Below are 20662 nucleotides of genomic sequence, written 5' to 3' on the forward strand. Positions count from 1 at the left end.
TTCGCTGCAGAGTGGGCAAAATTAAGCGTACACAATATTTACTGCCTCCATTCTGTATGTGCAAGTTACACCAATGTGTTCGCATGGAAGATTCTTCGTATACTGATATTCCATGTCCCTTACAAACTTTTTAAAACATAGCAATATCAATTGCTATTTTTTTCGACCCTTTCATTCCGTGAACTGCCAGTAAGTTTCCCTTTTTCACTCAAGGTCAAAAAAAGAATTGCCCCTTATACATTCACTCAGATGCGCAGGTGTATTGAGCGATCAACCAAAAAAGCAACTCATGTGTCCTTCACTCAGAAGCCAAATACATTCTTTCTTTAAAGCAACATATTGCAATCCAATTATGAGAACCGCTACTCCCATACACATCCCGAAGGGATGTTTCCAGCAAACACTGCAGATGGTTGCCGTAGTTGACAAAACTGAGGACGCCAGTCTGACGGCAATTTCCCACACGCAGTAATTGGTCGTGGAATAGTAAGCAGGGACTTCCATTTAAACGTATCACTTTGGTGAGAAAAAAGCTCCACTTTTTCATTTTGCGCTTCCACATCCCATTCCGCCCCCCTCAAAGGTCACCTTCTGAAATACTGTTACATGAGTTTGTCAAGTCCAATGCAGTCTTGTTTTCAATGTATTACTGGCGATATCCGCGTACACTAAAACATGAATAAAACGTAAACATTAGAACTATCACGCAGTAATTGCTCGTGGAACAGTAAGCAGGAACTTCCATTTAAAAGTATAACTTTGGTGACAAAAAAGCTCCTTCTTCTTTTTGTACTTCCACATCCCTTTCTGCCCCCCTCAAAGGTCAACTTCCGAAATACTGTTACATGAGTGTGTCAAGTCCAATGCAGTGTTGGTTTCGATGTGTTACTAGCGATATCCGCGCACACTAAAACATGAATGAAACATAGGGGGGGGGGGGGCACCGAAAAAAGCTCCCTTACTTGACGCTGTTGTACAACCTATCAGGGAATGAGTCACATGTTCACGTGCACAAAATTTTCCCCCCCATTCAATTTAAGGGGAAAAGAGAAGTTTTGAGAACCTCTGCCCCTCATAACTTGCACCCCCCCGCACCAAACATCATCAAACTTTCCAAAGAAAGTCACAGTGAGCGATACCATTTTTTTTTTTTTGTGCAAACTTTGGTGACGATTCGTCCAAGTATAGCACAGGTATAAGGCAGTCAAAAAGTGTTCTTCCTATGGAAACAGCAACTCCACCATAATAACATAGCCACTAACGTGCCTGTCCAATATGCTTTAGTGGTTGTTGGCTGGACCTACAGATTTGGATACATGTCCGCATACATTTGAATGTATACGTGTACATTGGCTTATAACTCCACTGCTTATAAGGTCGTTTCTGGGTGCATGGCCTTTGGCCATGCACCCAAGACAGTACTCTCCCCAGAACCATCAGACATGCTAACATATACTACAGGTGTATGCATTGCTCTAATATGATGCAGTGGATGTGGGCAGGGCCTAGGGTTTTAGGAGTATGTTGTATGGGCTACAGCCTGCAGCCATGCAACCAAAACTGTACATCCTGCCCACAACCACCTCCGTGATGTGCAGTAGTACGGGTGTATTGATAGGTGTAGTTTGCTTCACTTGTTCTGGCCAGAGACTGCACTCCTAGTTGTATGTCCATAGATATTGCAATGTGTGGGTGTGCACTGGCTTACACCTCCAGCGCTTATAACTTTGTTCTTGGTTGCTGTACACACTCCCCACGCCCTTGTAATCGTTAGTCAATACTACAGGTGTATCCATGGTTGTGACATGCTGCGGTGGTTGTGGCCAGGGCCTAGAGTCTTGAAAGTATGGCCTCCGGCCAAGAATCCTAGACTGTAGGCCCTGGCCACACCACCGCAGCATTTCATAACCATGGTAGCATACTAATCAATAACAGACCCATAGGAAAATGTAATGTAATAACGTCATGTACTCAATTTGAATGGTCAGTAACACAACGCGTGTCCTTCGAACATTTTCAAGGTGCCTCTAACACAGCACGGACTAAAATACTACCCTTATCGCACCCCTCGTTTTCTGCATGTAGAAATATCCTGAACAAGGCGGCAATGGAGAATACATCATTAACAGTTTTAAAGGAAACTACTGGACGATTGGCACCAAATGTACAAAAGCACGCTTTTGCCCCACGTGCCCCTGCCGCAAATTTGATGACAATCCGTCCAGCGGTTTGGGCTGTAGGCGTGCGCAAAGTTTTTCCCCCATTCAGTCTATGGGAAAAAGACGTTTTGGGACCCCCCCCTATAACTTTTGCCCCCCTGGACCAAACATCACCAAACTTTGCAAAAACATTCAGAGTGGCCCATATACTTTGCAAAGTTTGCTGAGGATTCGTCCAGGGGGAGCGGAGTTATAGGCCGCCCAAAAAGTCGCCAAAAAGTGCTCTTCCTATGGAAACAACAACTTAACCATAACTACACAGCCACTAACGTGGCTGTATAAAATATATATATCGCCACAGAAACTAGACCATCATTATACCTAGAGAGAATATCCCAACCCACTTTGACTACCTGATTCATAATCCTGGTAGTTTAGTTTGTGACATACAACCCACTAACCAAAACCTCTCATTTCTGCTTACTTAATTCACACAAAACCAGCACAACCATCTCTCTCACAGCAAACCGCACGGACTTCACCACACTGCAACAACAAACTACCAACACATAGATCGCAACAACAGCACGCAAGGTCCTGCTTCGATCCTATTTGCACACCCAAGCTCGGTGCACGGTGAAAACCGAACTGAAGCTGCCAACAGTACACCATCTCTCACTTTCCTATGCTCTCTTCACCCACTAACCCACCCCGTCCACCTTTCTTTACAGATCCGCCTGAGCGCCTGGAGACCAACTCTGTTGGTGACGGTGCGCTCTATAAACACCTTTAACATTAACAGTGTCTTGCCTCAGAGGGTCTGATGTGCTATGAACAACAAAGTTTCTTCAGTAATCTTCCCGTCGGGTGATTTCCCTTCACCCGTGGATCCCCTCAACCGGACTCTGATCCTTTTTGCAACGTTGGCCTCCCTCAGTCGGATTCACTACGGCCTTTCATTTAAAAATATCAGCAACTTGTAGCATTCAAGAGTCTCAATGTCTAACAACGGTTCACTGTGGACATCCCTCAGCTGGGTTCACACTTGTCGACACAATATTTACAGGGTGTTACATTTTGCTCTCATTTGCGGGCATCCCTCATCCGGGTTCACATTTGCCAGTTTAACACAGTTCACTTAGTTGTAATACCTTGCTGTAGACACTTCCCTTAGCTTTTTCCAGTCCGCAGTCAGGCTTTCTCTCGGCCCCCAGTTAGGCTTCACTCATTCACCGTTTGCACAGCGTTTCCCTCAGCCGGGCGCAAACGCCTGTTTCACAATGTCAAAGCTTTGGTAATGGGTTAAGGACTTTTGATAGTACAAGGGTTTTGGCTTGACCCTGGTATGACCACCTTAATTCTCTATACCGGCCTTCCCTATGGGCTTTTGGTACTATAATGTTAACAAGAAAAGGGGACCGGCCAGCGTCTTTCGAATGAGCGCCCATGTGGTGCTGGACCACTCTTGCAGCTAGTCTATCCCTGGGCTTTAAAAGTTCAGTAACACACAAGTTCTTGTTCATAAGTTCTTTCAATTCATATCCTGTTGCAGTTTGCAACCTTCGCTCAACGGTCCGGTTCTCCGTCCGACTCACTGGCTGTGCTGAACTCCTTGGTGTTTCCTGTCTGGAGTCAAGGGCGGCACCACGGTAACAAGCGCGTCTCCCCACCTTGGTAATGAGTGCAGGAAGGCCCTGTGTACCGTTGACATCTGTTGCACCACACACCAGCTGTAGTTCCTGGTCTTCGGATTACTTTCACGGAGGCTTTGCAGGTCTGGGTCGAAAAGGGCAAGGGCACTTCCGTCCTTTCCGTTCTCACCGCCTTTCTCCTCCGTTTGAACTGCCATCCTGGAATAGCTGCTTCCTCGTGCTTTTGACCTTGCTCAAAGTGTGCTCTCTTGCAACTCCTTTTATCCCTGTGGGGAAACGAAAGGGCCGTCAGATGGTATCAATTGCCTGACTCTGCCTGACCCTTGTGTTGAGGCTTGTCAGGCAAATGGCTCTGATGTTAGTCCGTTGTCTTTCACGGTGTAAGAAGGTGTTTGTGTCGGGGTGCGGTAGGGGGGGTAGAGCTTTTAAGTATCCTAAGGGGTAGGATGGTAAAAGCTCTTATGAGGAAGGGGGTACCGCGTCTCACCCGTCGGTATCCCACTTCCAAACCCCAAAGACTCCTCTCCCCCCACCCCCACTGGTTCACCCTACGAACTGGATCCAATATGGATGGCCGTGTGCTGGCCACCTGGATGACGGATCTCCGGGGACTAGTGTGTGAGACACTTCCGGTTTCTCACAGGGTGCTGATGGGCTTGGGGCTGATTTGCGTGAGGTTGCTCCATGCCTTAGAGGAGAGTCCGATATTGATCATGTCATTGCCTAGTGATGGTGGGGATGGTCTGTAGGGACAGAGAGAAAATTTATGTCGGTGCATGCTTACCTGTTGTCTGACCGACGGTTTGCTTCCTTGTTTCTTCGTCTGCCGTTCACTCTGCCTGATTGAGAGACACCCTTGATCGAGTAGAAAAGAGGAGGCAGGGCTAAGAAGATGGGTGGGACTTAGGCCACATGACCTAGATCCACTTGCACCTGCTCACCAACTACAAAGGAAAAGAGGCTGGAGGGTTGCTTAAGTAGGGAAAAAGGGCAGCAAAACAGAAAGGCACCAACAGTTTAAAGTGTTTGACGGGTGGGCTGGGCTTAGACCATGCAAAGGTCTACTTACACCTGATCACCAACTGAAAAGGAAAAGAGGCTGTGTAACTAAAGGCCTCATATATGAGTGTAGTTTTATATACTTACTGGCTAACCTGTGTGAACTCATTGTAGCCTTAGACCACTCGTACGTTTCCAGAGACTAAGCCTTGACTGCTGACCTGCCTTACCTGTATTGGGGTTTGGCCAACCTGTGTCTTCTCTGTTTACAATAAACAGGGTGGCCTCACAAAATCTTCCCACTAAGGTCTGATTTTGGAAATCCATCTTAACACCAGTCTTTATGAAACTTGAAGATGTGCATGCATGAAATTAATATAAGGGATGGAGCACTATTAGTCAAACAAAAGGTCATACTGGATCCAGTGACTGCAAAGGAGGAGCAACACTTGCTCATAGAGCACCTGATTTATGAAGGGATATCCGACTGTAGAAGCCTCTGAATGGATGAATCCCATTGCAGTCACAAGAAGGAATGGATCAAGCAGATTGTGAATGTGCATCGACCTCTGAGCACTAAACCAAGAAGTGGTGAACAATTTCCCATTACCCAACAACATGGAAACTATGCTGTTGCTACAAGAAGCTGACGTGTTTTTGAAACTAGAAGGAACTAGTGCTTTCTATGAAGTGAAGCTGCACCCCAGATCAAAACAGTTGACAGCTTTCATAATGTCTTTCAATGCACGCCAGTTTACTCAGATGCTGTTTGGGCTATCTTCAGCTGCTTAGTTTTCCATAGAGTCATGACACAAATGTTACAAAGCATAGAAAAGGTCAAATACTTCCAAGATTTATTTCAAATTTATTTGTGCATCTGCAAAAGAACACAGCAGTCTTTAATTACTGAGGAGACTGAGATACTGAATTCCAGTTAAACCAGGACAAGTGTAAGAATTTGACAAAGAAAGATTAGACTTCCTAGGATACTCGTCTCTGCTAAAGGGATAGAGCCCAAAGAAGTAAACCTAGTAAATGACCTAGAGGAATCACCTCAACTGATGAAAAGGAGCAACTAAAATAATGTGTGGGCCTGGCTGAATATTACACAAAATATGTAGAACAAGAAGGCTGAAGAAAGTTCTTGAGAAAAAGGAGTCGTAGGACTGGTCTGACATGCCCAAGGACGCATTCAAAGGAATAAAGAGTGTGACAAGGTCTGACCCTGCCTTTGATAAAAGGGACGAGGACCCCTCTGCATCACACCATGCCTTTCAATCCAGTGCTGACTTTTTTTTCGAGAGAAACACCAGACCCTGGAGAAAATCACCAACCAGACTGAATAATCTGTGTCCCACACAAAGCCTTGTAAGCATTCCAATGTAGAGAGCTAAACAGAAGAGAGCCAGAGGTCCTGCTCACCCGTCAGAAGTCAGATGTGAAGACCACTGAAGGGGGAAGCACCAGATGGAGGATCCGAACCTCGTATATGCAGCTGTTTTTAACGTCATGCACCACACACCAGCCTAGGCCCGCCCGGGAATGAGATGGGTTCCGGCACTTTAGACCACCAGAGACATGAAAGAATCTCATCAAATAGAGGCTGGACTTGCCGTCGGAGCAGCCAGGCCAGACCGTCCAACTCTAACTGGGTCATTGTACAAAATGAACTGCTGGTGTTCCACTGCTGCCCCGTGCAGATAAACGGTGTGGAGCTTAAGGCACTATAGGAAAGCTTTCTTGTAAGTAATACCTCCCGGATGGGGAAGACTGGGCCAGATTAGCCAGGGACTATGCACCAACCAGAGGATAGAGAGGAGGTTCAAAGAGAACACAGGAAATGGGGAAAGTTGTGTTGCTCAGGTGAGGTCAGTGGAGGAGGAGGTGGTGGACCAAGAGACCAACCGGGGGAAAAACTTAGTGTGGAGGCAATGTTTGGAGCAGGTGAGGATTTGGTTAGTGAGTGCAAGTGGTACTGCATTGTGAGTCTGTGACTGGCGAGTGTGACTGGCGAGTGTGATTGGTAGAGGGAGTGAATGTTAAGTGCTTGTGTGAAAGGAGGGTGTCTTAGTAGAAGGTGGGGTGGAGTAGTGTGGTGGAGGAAGTAGTGCAGGGTAGTGTAGGGAGTAATAACATCAAAGGGAGGAAGCAATGGTTAGAAGGAGTGAGACATCAGAGGAAGACACTGAGTAGAGGAGGCGATGGGAGTTGGCGGAAGAGTAGTTGGACACAACATCAGAACTAAGAGGGACATGGCCATGATGGGAAGAAGACCAAATCGAGTAGTGTGTCTGAAAACGGCATAGCCCATTATCCTTTGATAGCCAACTAACCACTGGGTAGTGTAGGGTCAATCTAGGAAGTCCCTGGGGAGCTTAGACAGATGCACTAGAGGGGAAAACGTATAAAGATCAAATGCCGTAAGTCAGAACTTAGTAGGGATCAATATTCAGTATATTCTAACATGGAGAGTTGGGGCACCTGAACGAGGGTGGATTGGTGCCCTCCAGGCGAGAGAGAGGGATGGCTCTTAGACCCTGAAAAGACCAATACAATCCTTGAACAATCTCTCTGACTGGTAGTATTCCTTGAGTGATCCGTGACACAAGACCTTGACATATGTGTAACCACGACGATGGCTGTAGCTGATCGTGCATATGAATTGGGGGGTGACACTGATGCAAAGGAGGAATGGAAACCGTAGCCTTCGCATCAAAAGCATTGACTGAAACAACACTGGTCATTGAGAGAGAAATGTTGGCATGCACCTGGGCAGCAAGCTACTGCAAGCCATGTGTGGGGAAGGAATTTCAAAGTCTCGAATGCCTACAAATGGTTGGTAAACATATTGGGACCAAGGAATACTGGGAATCTGACCTGCACTAGCAAGGCCAGCATAATAAATGCGAAAGTACAGTTTTCAGATTCAGCAAATAGCAGGGTGGCATAATGGCCAGGCGGAGTGCATTGAGGTTACCTGTCAAAAAGGATATCCATGACACATTTGAGGGTAGAATGTGTAGTAGCCATGATTACCGACTGAAGCAGTCTACAGGACAGTGCAAGAATTTCAGAAGAATAGCAAAAAGAGCAACAAGAGAACACCATACTGCAGAAGGGGAGTGTTCCCAAACAATGGATGGTCCAGAGAAATGTCACTCCCTCAAGAAATGTAAAACTACTGGAAAGAAGGATACACCCAAACCACCCCAAGAAAAGTACAAGAACAATGTTGGTGGCCCTTAATGGACTCTGAAATAGAGGGGGGGGGAGTGTGAAATAGAATTGTATGCAAAGCAGGAGGTTAACGTGAACGGATGATTGCACAGGGGCAACACGCTGGTCTTGGAAGCAAGACCACACAGAGCAACAGAGGTTCAAATTCCGGATCCGCACTTAGAAACTGAACTCGGGTACGGTATTCGGTGCGTTATAAATAAAATAAACACAACCCACTCCCTTGTTAACTTGTTATGGCAACATGACCCTTGGACTCAAGTGGCAGTTGACTTCATTCGTCCCACAGAGTAAATGCATAGAGTAAGTGCAGAAAAGAGCAAAAGCATGCTATAGTTGTGGTGAACTACACGTCTAAATGGATAGAGCTGAAGTTTGTAAAGTAGATCCTGAAGTTCTTTGACGAAGAAGAGAAGGTAATCCCAAATACCCAGTGACAGAAAATGGAGTTCAACTCTTATCCGAAGAGATGGAAAGACATGGCATAGAACATAGACAAGCCACAATTTGCCACCCTCAGGAAAACAGTGGGGTAGAAAAAAATGAACGGGTGCATTAAGGGAATATTACATGATGCGCAACGCTGTAGGCTGTGGTATGATGAAGCTCTCAAGAGAATAGCTGCTCACTGAATCGCACTCAATAGTGAGACATCTACATGATGATGGACAGGCACTCCAAACAGTCACCTGCATGGACTTGCAGCATTAGCAAGGATCAAGAAACCAATAGACGGAGAGAGAGAATCAGAGAAATAATACATGGCCTACAAGGAAGGAAATTCACAACAAAATCAGAAAGGACCCATACCCTGCAAACAAGACGTGTATCAAAGAGAAACTTCCACAGAATGACAGGGTGGCTAATTCTCAATATAGTGCTTCCATCTAAGTAAGCAAGACAAGAAAATATTATCTACAGACCATCCATTGGAAAGACCGGAGCATGGAAAGAGTAGCACTATATTGGCAAAGGGAGGCCAGGAATTTCTGAGGAATAAGGTTCCTTGAGAGACAATGAATGTGGCAGAGAGGACTAGAGGGAAGTGAATGAGGAACCAGCAACAGGGGCAGAGAAGCCAGAGACAATCTGGAGCAGAAACTGGAGGCAAATGACATCTTTGATGAAGACCGATATGAAGAAGAGAGAACTGTTAGCTAGAAGGCTCCTGAAGTGGAAGTAAGAGACGATGAGTAGACCAAGCCGCAGGAGACCTACTCGAGGGAGAAGATCTCTTGAAAGGTACAAGGACTGGACTGTACTGTACTAGTATATTTTGACTTTCTTACCAAGCGGGGGTTACACCTCAAGCACATAAGTGTGACGATCATCATGTCGCTGAGACATGACTATAAAGCGAGTGATGTACTTCCATGTAGTGGGGGAATGAGGGAGAACTGAAAGGAGGAATACTGTGCTCGCCTTCCTCTGTGGGTTATAAGTAATTCTACTGTATAAGGCATTAATAAAGACAAATACAAATATCCTGGTGGGACCTGTTTATTGAATGCAGAACAACCGCAAAAGGCATAAATTGTTTTTCTTTCTTTTTTATGGCAGCGGAATTTGCTGGAGGAGGATTCTGATGAAGAGGAGGACTTTTTCTTGTAAGTGCACACAGATTTATCTTCTATACTTTTATCTGCTGGTCCCTGTTACCATGTGTTTACATACAGGTTGCTTGCCTGAATGAGCTTACATATATATTCTGTATCTGTAATTTTGGCATATGTAAAAAAATTGAGTTGTGATCTGTGATACCATGCCTTTAATTAGACGTCATCTTCCCATTTTTGAGGCTGTGGAAAATTGTATGATAATTCTTTCTAAAGTTGCCGGGAGAGAACTCGCCCTCTCACCAGCGCTAATACATACCAATCCCAAATGGACTCTGATGTCACTCAGCAGACTAACAAAACTAGGATTTTCTCATTCGTCCATTCCATCTCAGCTTTGCATCCAGATAATTCCACAGGAAGGGAAAGCAAGCCCCACAAAATCTACTCGACTTCTCGCATAGTCGTTTATATGAAGGCCTATTAGCTTTTTATTGGCACTCGACCTCACCAGCAGTACATTGACATTCTAGAATGTTTAAACTTTCATTCCACGTTTACTGGTTTTGTTTGAGTAAATTTCAAAGAAAAACTTCACTGAGCGGCTCACCTCTGGGTGGCAGCAGTGTGCCAAACATGAAGTGGGCTTATGGCGACATACACCATTTTACAGAAAGCCCTGATAAAATGTTTGTCACACATCTCTCCATGTGTCGAAGGTAAACTAGGCTACTCGATCTACAGGTCTAGTGGTATATTAAAGAATTGCAAAGGCTTGGAAAGAGTGCAGTGCTGCACATCAACCATTCCATTTACAAAGAAAAGCCTGCACACGTCTCCATGGCAATTGGCTCCTCATTGGCAATTGGCTCCAAGAGCTCTGGTGTTTCAGGCATCACGTCAATTACACTCCTGTATTTTATCTCTCTTCCCACCCCCGTCCTGCACTACTTTCCATCCACTGAGGGGCGTTCCTGCTCCATCTCACTGGAGTTGGTTTGGGCCAAAGAGGGGCTCCTGAATCATGGGCCTATGGTTTCAGCCATGCGCCAAACGGTCTTCAACCTGACACTTTTACCTGCTCACGTGGCCATGGTATCTGCATTGGCCACCTGCATGCACCTTGCCTGGGAACTTTGTTTTTTCAGCCACACTAGCCCAAGAACTGGGGGCATCTACAGACATGGCACCCGATTATCAGACTAGATGAAGGAGTAAGCATCGGCTATAGTATGCACAGTGGCAATTCAATCGCCCTTTCCAGCTCTCCTCTCTCCAGGCTTCTATAACAGCAGTTAACACCACGTCTTGCTGCCTCCACCCGGCACTCCAATCCGGCTGGCGTGTTTTTAATCCGGCTTTGTGTTTGTTTTTCCTCACTAGGGCATCAAGACCATCAGGAGACCTGGCAAAGGGCATTTGCCAAGTGTAGTACCTGTTTGCCTACTGTAACATCTTACTACATTGCTGCTGCCACGCATTTCTATGTACTCTGCTACTCCTGACCCCTCCTTTGGTGCTTAGCCCCCTGTATTGGCCATTCTACTGTCATAGTTGCTTTGTTTGTTCCAGTCCAAACCCCTGTACTATCCACTTTGCTTCCTGCACAAGGCCTCTCCACATCCCCACCCTTTTACTCATCTCAGTCACCACCTTTCACATGACCTTACTATGCGTTCCAAGGCATGGTTCCCCCTCTGCTTCATCCTTCCCTCCATCCCACCACATTCCCAACCTTCTACCCACAGAAGGCCCCCCCCTTTTCTTGCTCTAACTTAATGTATGCTCCTTGTCTCTTCCTCCGCAGTGCCCCCACCCGCCCACCCGCACAACTAATACTGCCATCAGAATAATGCATGCCCAACCCCACTCCATCAAAACCAATTTCCTCATTGCCTTCTTTAAGTCATACACACCATCTCCCCGTTATGTAACAAAAACTGAAATCACCTCCCCCCGCCCCCGTAGCATGACACAGCGACACTCTGAGCTTGCCAGACAAAGTCCCACACTGTATATTCTCTCCAGCTGGGGAAGAGGCCAGAAAGGGTAATACCTCATATTTTTCTACCCTCTTCCTTTGAACACACTGTCGTTGACGTCATACCAACCTTATTATACTCGCCTCTTCATCCACTACCTACATTAATTATTTTTTCTGTGCCCTTGACATGACACACTCCTCACTGAGGCCCTGATCGCCCCCCATGGGTGACTTTAACCTTCCGAGCACCTCCATTGCTCAACTTCTTGAGCTTGGTTTCACCCTTTTCAGACGCTTCCTGTTTTCACAACCAATCCAAACACAACAGTGGCAACTGTCTTGAGCAAGTCTTCCTCATCCCTCTGGTTACATCCTATCTCCATAGACCCCTCTCCCTTCGATCACTTCCTCCAGCACCTGTACATCTCTATTCCGACTTCACTTTATTGCTCTTCCTGTCCCCATTACCAAGCGCAAATTATAACGTCGCTCGAAAGCTGTAAATAATTTATAGTATATGCAATTTTTGTCTGTATTGTGCCGGTTTGTATGTCCCTAACTTTGCTCCCCACACTGAAATGCATTACCCCAGAAATAACAGACGCCATGCGTCCGGCCTTTGAAATTGCTCCAGAATCGGCTTGGTATCCCTTAGGAACACATGGCATGCAAGGGTCGTCATCCCTCCCCGTGATCCCCAAACCTGCCCTCGCCTGTACAAAGGTGTAAATATCGGATATTTCATATAACGTTGACCTGTATTGCCCCAAATGTCCTTAATCTTTATTTATTATATTATTTTTAATCTACTATTGCTCACCCATCATAAAGCACACAAAGTCCTCGCTGCCATTGCATATTCGCACCACAAATACAATAGAAATGCTTGTCAATCTGCATCCAATTCCTAGTTTCCAGCCCGTTCCCTCGCCATCCCTTTTGGTCTTTCTTTGTCGGTACATCCCGTTTTGCACTTGTTGGCCTTTAGTCCTTTGCCATGACGCCTGCGATTTCGTAGTGATGCGCTCCTCCCCACCACGTTTTCTTGGGGATGTGATGGCCCGCAGTGCCTCCCTCACGAATGTTTCCACCGCCAAGCCTTCATACGCTGCTAAATCATTTTTTTCTAAACGCTGCTAAATCATTTTTTTTCTAAAAATGGAAACCCAGTACTCTCCTTTCCCTTCCCTTTCCTTCCCTGACACTGGACAGGTAATGGCTGCAGCCTCACCCTCCCAAAGCACCGACCCAGCGTTTTCGAGAGCTCCGCCCTCTGTATTACCCTGCCCAAATTAATATTCTCTTAGTTGACTTGCAATGCCTCAAAGTGCTTTATTTACGGTTAAAGAAACCGAAACGCAAGATGCTTTCACTGAAATCACAGACCCCCCATCTCCTTGGAGAGTGAGTTTGTCCCAGCACTCCTGGCCCCAGAGGCGATTTAAGAACTGGACCATCTTCCTTCAGTGTTGGAGCAGTATTGGCAGATACCTCTTGTGCACCTGTTCTTTTTTTGTTTTCTTCTGAAGGTTGCAATGTTTCTGACTGTTTTAACCAGGAAAGCTTTCACTGTTTCTTTTCAGCCAGTACATATTGTTTTTGTGCGTGAGGCTGGCTTACTTTGCCATTGTCTGTGCATACTGTATCTGTAGTGGGTAGCCCGCACAAATTCTGCACATGATGTTCTAGTTTGTGCAAAGAAAGCTTGCAATGCTGCTGCCTTCCCTGTACATTCTTTTGTGAAGCTTGTGCTGCCGCCACATGTCCTTTACTGGTTGTGTGTGGGTGGGATTGGGGAGCTGTGCATGATTATTGCACGGATGCTGTCTTGGTTTTACCTCATTTGGAAGCGTCTCCATGCATACCTTTTTTTTTTAATCAATGCTTTGATGGAGAACCTTGCCTTGCGCCCATATGCAGAAAATAAATATTGTGCAACCTTTTTCGAGTATTTTAATTTTAGGTTGTGAGATCATTTAGCCTGTGCAGTGGAGTGTTACATGGCTGCTATTTGGCATAGGAAAATGTTCTGGTTGGTCTCTTGCTGTCTCTCGGGGGAGGGGGCGAGTGTCTATCTCCTCTGAGACAGCAGCATGGTTTTGCAGAAATGCTAAAGAGTAGCGAAAGCGACGTTACATGACCGATGACATCACAAGAAGTGGCTTCACGTGGCTTTTAAAGTGCTAGCGCGTGGATATGTCACATAACATTGTTTTGATGACGACACAGTAAGTGATATCACTGATTTTTAAAAAGCACCACATACCGGTAATGCCTTTTAACGCGGACATAGTTAATTATCACCTCCCATGCGGTGTTGCCTAATTTCTAGTGTACGCTCCAGTAATGCAATCTTATTCCAAATAAACTCCTCAAATGTCGTTTAACTTGTCCACATGCTGTGATTTTCTACCAGATAAGTCCTCGTATGGCTGGTATAGTCGCCGCATCTAATGTGCGGGCAATCGGGGCAATACACTACCATAATATATGCCAAGTGCCCTGTATTGTCCTCTTTTGCCAAGTAAAATCACATTTGCGGGTCATGGGTATGGCCTTTCATGCGCACATGCTGCCATCAGATGCAGCTTCAAATGCCCACTTACTGCTATATTATGCTAACATTACTTCTATGTTCGGTGTAGTTATCATATGCAATGTTGAGCTGAATTTAAATGTGGCCATTATGCTTCAGATGCCTGCTGCTTCCACTGCAGCACTTAAAGGCAGGCTCAGACTGGCCGATAGGGCAATATTCTTGGGGCTGGCTCAATAGGCTTCTGTGGGATTCTTTGGCGAGCCAACGTGGGATACTTTGATTAGTTAGTACTCTGCAGAGCTTATAGTTTTTTCCAGGGTTACTCATCAAAATTGCTTTAAAATGCACTTTCTTTTAACATCGACATGACCAAAAAAGGTGCTTTTGTGTCTCATTTTCAACAAAACTGAGGGTTGGTGGCTGGAAGTATTATTGGAATTGCTCTGGACAACACTCAACCCCATTGTTTGACGACTTGCTATACCGTCGCAGATGGGGGAAAGCCCAAATGCAAATCAGTCTTGGTGTCACCCCAAAAGTAGTAGTTCAGCCCAAACTGTCAAATCGCCTCTCTTATTTATAAAACTACAAGTAGCCCCAAACATGTTTGAGTCATGCAGGAGAGTTTAAGCCTCATACTAACAAGGATATCGTAATATGGCCTACCGGTGAGAAAGCTCCCGTAGGTATTCGAAGCACGTGCTATCCCACTTAATGATCCAATGTATTCAGCCATAACATGGCACAGCCATAACGCCTTTGATTATATTTCCAATGCTACCCCTATAGCATAAGGTCAGGCCTTTAGGTTACATAATTGTGCACGATCATTCTCTTCCTGCCATGGGGTGCTATCAGAGTATGGCTCCTGGTGAGGGATATTAATTTGTCATTTTGCACTTTTGTGACCTCCAACCTGTCTTTCAGCACACAGGCAACCCGTGACGCCGACACCTGTCATCTGGCTCAGTAGCTGAAACAAAGAGGAAAATTATTGCTGCGCATGAGGTTGGTTCAACTGGGTTAAATTATTTATAAACCTCCATAGACCAACCCTCTTCAAAACCAGAGGTTTTTTCATAAATTATTCATACATTTGACAGCAAAGAAACACCATTGGGCCAAGAGCTCGGAGTCAAATTTGTATTGAATTAAGCAAACCAATACCTATAAACAGATACAATAAATAGCCACAAAGCAATATGTGCAAGTGCAGGAATCAACAATTTCATCTATGTACACATGTTCGGAATTCATAAAGTCTCAAACCGAAAGAAGAAAATCAAACTTTCAAATCAATTAAAAGCCTAAACAGAAAAAAACACAAAAAAACACCAAAACAATAAGCCACTTTCATATCTACTTGACGTAATACTATCCTTGGAACACAGTATTAAACATATGATCCAGGTTATCATTTGTGTTCCTTGTTATGTTGTGGACACAGGTTTAACCACGAAAAGCCAAAGAAAGTGTTTTCATCAGAGTCCTTTTTTATCTGAAAGACATTAATGTTGGACGGATCCAATCTGTCAGTATGCCTCGGAATGGACTTTGTCTTCTGTGGTCAGGTCTGATTCAGTAGCACCTGGTCCCTTGAGGACTCCTCATAAGGGACACTATAAACGTATCTGGTCGCTAAGCTCCCACAACATCCAGCTACACTTGAGCACATCTCAAGGCATCACACATCCAAAACCTTACTTCTAATTAAAACTACAGCACATTGCACTCCTAACTGACAAGATACTTGATTTGCCCATTATGGACAGCTCCTGCTCCTTTTCATGACCATTTTAGTCTAAATTCATTCTGCGGTACATGCATCCCAGCTAATCCTACCACTCAATCCTCATGTTATCTCTCCCACTCCTTGTCACCTTTTTGCCTTCTGCTCTCTCTGACTTTTCCCGATGTTGGCAATTCCCTCTTAGCTTTTTCCTCATTTCCGTCTGACCACGGTTGCTTTGCAACTGAGGTGGGGTCACAGTTCACAGACACGTTTTCGGTGCAATAAGATCACTACGGTGGTGAGGTAAAAGCCAAAAAACATGACCTGATTTAACATACTAATCAGTTTGTAATGAATGGAATTGATAATCGATCAAAACTGCGGGTCCCTTTATTTGGTACCTGGGTCTGTTTGTTGCCCAGTCCAACACAACTTTTAAAGGGTTTATGGAATCCTGATCTAATGGAGAGGTGGGAAGGCAGGATGCCACAGGGTTGTGTGCAGCGAGAGCATGCATGAGCTCTTTTGACATCCAATATGCAGCCTCAATCCATGATGGGCTGTATGAACAGGGATGATCAGAATAAGCATTGATAGTGCTCCTCTCGTGCCCTCTCCTTTACCCGCTCGCACAGTCAGATTTCCTTTTGACATTGTGAGATTTGGAAGAAGAGAGTTAATACAGTAAAGTGAGGGCACCTCTAGTTAACAGTGAGTATAATCTATTTAAATAACGTAAATAGTTCTGTGGTCCTGTAGACAACACAATCCCCCTGCACCCCTAGCACTGGGGGTTAGTAGAACAAATGAAACCATATTTCTTGGTTAGATAACCAGGAAGGTTGGAAGGACCTCACATGTATAACACATGGGGCTTTCGAGTGAAAATTTCATATAGTTGTGTAGTTTGAGATGTCACTTGAGTCCTAATCATAACTTGTAACAGACACATTTCCATAAGAGTAAAAACAGTGATAGATTTATTCCAGAGTCAAAGGCAAACAATCGGATTCAATGTATTTCAGACTAGAGCCCATCTTCAGGGACCAACATCTAGAAAGAAATATATAAACAAAAAATAACTATATATAGACAATAAATACCATAACGGCTGTTATAGACCACACAAATGAAAGACAAAATAAATGTCTCCTTACCTGCCTGACTAGTTTAATGTCTGCACGTCTGAAACAAACACATATGGCAATATTAACCAAAGGTAACAAACATATGTTGGCTCCAGAAAATAATATGTAGAATAATTTAAAGGGTGCATGTTAGGGAAGACTTTCAAATATGTGAATAATCTTCCTGACCGGTCAACCCCAGAACTTCTTGCTTGGAATTGATTATTTTTCCTTGTCACTAGGTGAGTGGGAATCTTTTTCCCCTTTTCAACTGGTCTTTTACTCTTTTTGTTATTGGAAACCTTTTTATGTCTCTTTATAGTGTGTATGGATTTATATGGTCCCTATAACTTTTGGGCATAGGCTGGGTTGCGCCTTTGGGCTTCCCTTTGTAATTTCTCTCATTATTTCTTGGATGAACTACTGTTCCCAATAAGTTGAGTGGGATTTCCATCTCCTTCACATTTTATATAGTGAGCCAGCACACCCCACCTTATGTGTAGTGGTGGGGAGATACACTGTATTCCCTTTATCGCTTACCAGGTACATTTATTTTGTTACAATTGCAAGTTAAATTGAATGGCTGGTGACAGTGAAACTACTTTATGACGTTTAGTCATTATTACTCGCAGGCTGTCAAATCGGCCGCGGTAATGCACAGGAGGGTCACCAGAACGGTGGCCTCCTTCTTTTTTTCACCATTTCCCATTTGCTTGCGTTCATTAGGTCTTCTACCATTCTAGGCAGGAAAGATCTTGGTTGGGAATCCTTTGTATTCCCAACCGAGGCTCTGAGTGTCTGTGAAGGCAGAAAACGAGGGAGGAGTCCAAAACTGCAGCCCTTGGTCTTCCAGCTTGCCTGAAAGGAATCCGTTCCTACAGGGGAGCTGGCTGTCCTGGTTGGACAGCCAGCTGCCCCTTTCTGTAAACTGCAGGGAGAGTCTGCAGAAGTTATGCTGTAGTACTACTTGGATCCTGGAAGCTGCCGACAAGTCGACCACTTGAAGCAAATCCGTAGAGAAAGATGAAGAAAAGACGGCTTTAACAAATTCCAGTGACTGGAGAGCCTGCTGTGTAACCAGAGCCTGTTTTAATCCTTCGTGCCAAGCGACCTGGGAGTCCCGAAAACGATGGCTCCTACCAAGAGGCTGGTGAGATCCACAAGTCACAAGAAGGTCTGCTTCTGATGCTTGTTAATCTGCTTAGAATCACATGCTGTGCATAGGTCCGACATCCAGTGGTCACTGCGGAGTATTGCATTTTGTTTTTCGTAGTCGAAAAGGGACGTCGACAAGGCGTGTCTGAAATACTATCCCTATAGTGACGTGTGTTGTACCCACAATCCCTTACGCGTCGAGGTCCCTCAGATTGTTTTTTTCCGCCCAGCTACTGGTCGCCTTTACGCGGAGCTCCTCGAGAGACATTGCAGATTCCATCTCCTCGACCTTTGGTCGTTTTTTCCTGTTTAAAGATTTAATATATCGATCCCTCCCTCGACGCAGTTGTGAAGCTGTCTCCGCCGAGCAAGATCTTCGACGGAGGGGACGAGTGGAGGAGATCCTTCGGCGTTGCCGAACACGTGGCCTGGCCTCGCAGGCCAAATACAGTAGGGAGAGTGGGGTCGTGGGACATCTCTGATTCTTTTTCTGAGAATGCCTTTCCTTTTCCCCTTCCTTTCCCTTGGGGTAGTTATCACGGTTTATTGCCTCGGCTATGGAGAGGACACCCTTTAGGTTTTGCCCACTTTGTAAGGGCAAGTTTACTTGGAAGGACAAGCATTCACGGTGTAACCGCTGCTTGCCCCTCGATCACGTAGAGGAGGGTTGCTCAGCTTGTCGGCTTCTAAAGCCAAAGACTCTAAAAGACCGTAGGGTCAAGAGGTGGGCGGCCTACGCTATGTCGAAGGCCGGGTCTTCACCCGCCGCTGCTACCACCGACAGTGACGAGGAACGTGATAACACGACCTCCGCTACGGAAGTCGTACACCCCTCTAAAGAGCGCTCGCGCTCTTCGTCGTCTGTCCCCGGCCCCGACGGGCTCGGCTCACGCCCTGCTTATGGGGATGAACACCCCGGCGACACTGACGCACACGATAAAACACATAAACACACAACCCATAGCTCTTCTTCGTCGAAGACGAAGAAAGCATCAGCGCCCAAGGAGACGCAGGTTACACCGGCGGCCTCCTCGGATCGTTCGGGTTCGAAGCCCCTCTCGCAACCACAGCCGCGACCAGCGACTGGGCTTTCGGCAAATAAGGGCGCCGCCCCCAAACCATCGGCCGGCGCGCACCAGCAGAGAGCGCACGCCGCCGTAGAACGTTCGACACCCGTAACGTCGAAACCACAGCCCTCCGCTGACAAACGAGTCACAGAGAGCTTGGCGAGGATCGTTGTGGCCGACGCCCAGAAGCGTACGCCGAAAGACACGTCGAGCGCTACGCAAAGGTCGAAAGACATGCCGAAAAAAAACAGGGACTACCCCCTTCAGTCGGGGGGACCCCCAGCACACCGGAAGGCTTTTCGGAGGGCGACGGGACACTTTCCTCGACGTTGTGGCAGAGGTCGAGCCGTTTTCAGCAAGATAACACTAATTTTCCCCCGCTAGACCGCTCAGGGGTACCCCATGAAACCATGGAAAGGCTCTATCTCTGCATGGAGAGAATGGAGAGGTTTATGAACACCCAGAACCCTCCCACTCCCAAGAGAACAAGAGAAGGGCCTCAGGAGGACCCCAGGGCCAAATACCCGAGGCAGGACACACCCTTAGACTTCCATAATGTGTATGACCTCACTGGTGAGGAACAATACTTGGAAGAGGAGGATGATTTTGTGGACAATGAAGGACAGAACCAAGAGGAAGGTCTGGAAGACAGCCCAGACATGGTAGGAGAAGGCTTCGGAGAAAATCCAGAAGAAGGACCTTCTCATCCCTGGCAATCCCCATCAGTATATTCGGACACTGATGTCCTGAACCTAAATCCTCCTGACAATTCACCTGTTAGAAACACGTCTCCCATTGACGATCAGCCCACATTCAATGCCCTGTTGCGCAGAGCAGCAGCACATTTCGAACTGGACACTGGGGAGATCTCTCCGGAAATAGACTTTGTGGAAAGAGTAATTAAGGAGAAACCCCCAGTCAGCCAGACCATTCCCCTCCTCGCTTCAGTGAAGAGAAGAATCATCCCTTCGCTATCCACACCCGCACTAATCAGAGGAGTTAATCCAAGGATTGAAAAACTTTTCACTCCTTCACCCTCAGACCCGCTGTACATCAGGGGACATTCCATTCCGGATTCCCTTGTAGTAACTAATACAAGGAAGAGGGCAGGGGTGCCGCTGTCCACCAGTGAGGCACCACCTGACAAGGAGGGCAAGAGGTTATATGCCCTTGCTAAAAGAGTCACATCCTCGGCTGCCTTTTCGGCAAGAATTGCGAACAACAATTCTTTGTTAGCTAGCTACGCGGACGCGCAGTGGGCCAAACTGCGCAAGGACGCCGAAGAAGCGCCGGAACCACTACGTACACGCCTGCTTTCAACTATTGGCGAAGGAACCCAGGTCAACCAGAGTATTGTAAAGAACTCTCTGGATGCTGCTGAGACAGCGGGACGTTCCCTGGTTCAGGGAATACTCCTAAAACGCCATGTATGGCTGCGCAACTCAGGGTTCAAAC

The 20662-nt window shown here is 46.0% G+C and overlaps 1 protein-coding gene across 3 annotated transcripts in view; it reads left to right on the plus strand.

The window, feature by feature from the left end:
* Window positions 1-20662, plus strand: part of VAMP4 (vesicle associated membrane protein 4) — a 436264-nt gene that overhangs the window by 113345 nt on the left and 302257 nt on the right. For all 3 annotated transcript variants that reach the window (XM_069641244.1, XM_069641243.1, XM_069641245.1), the window contains one exon: window positions 9608-9654. In XM_069641244.1, coding sequence (XP_069497345.1) covers window positions 9608-9654 — 47 coding nt within the window. The remainder of the gene's footprint in view (window positions 1-9607; window positions 9655-20662) is intronic.

This window comes from Ambystoma mexicanum, chromosome 1q (assembly GCF_040938575.1).
Source record: "Ambystoma mexicanum isolate Mex_15411 chromosome 1q, UKY_AmexF1_1, whole genome shotgun sequence".
NCBI classification, from domain to species: Eukaryota; Metazoa; Chordata; class Amphibia; order Caudata; family Ambystomatidae; genus Ambystoma; species Ambystoma mexicanum.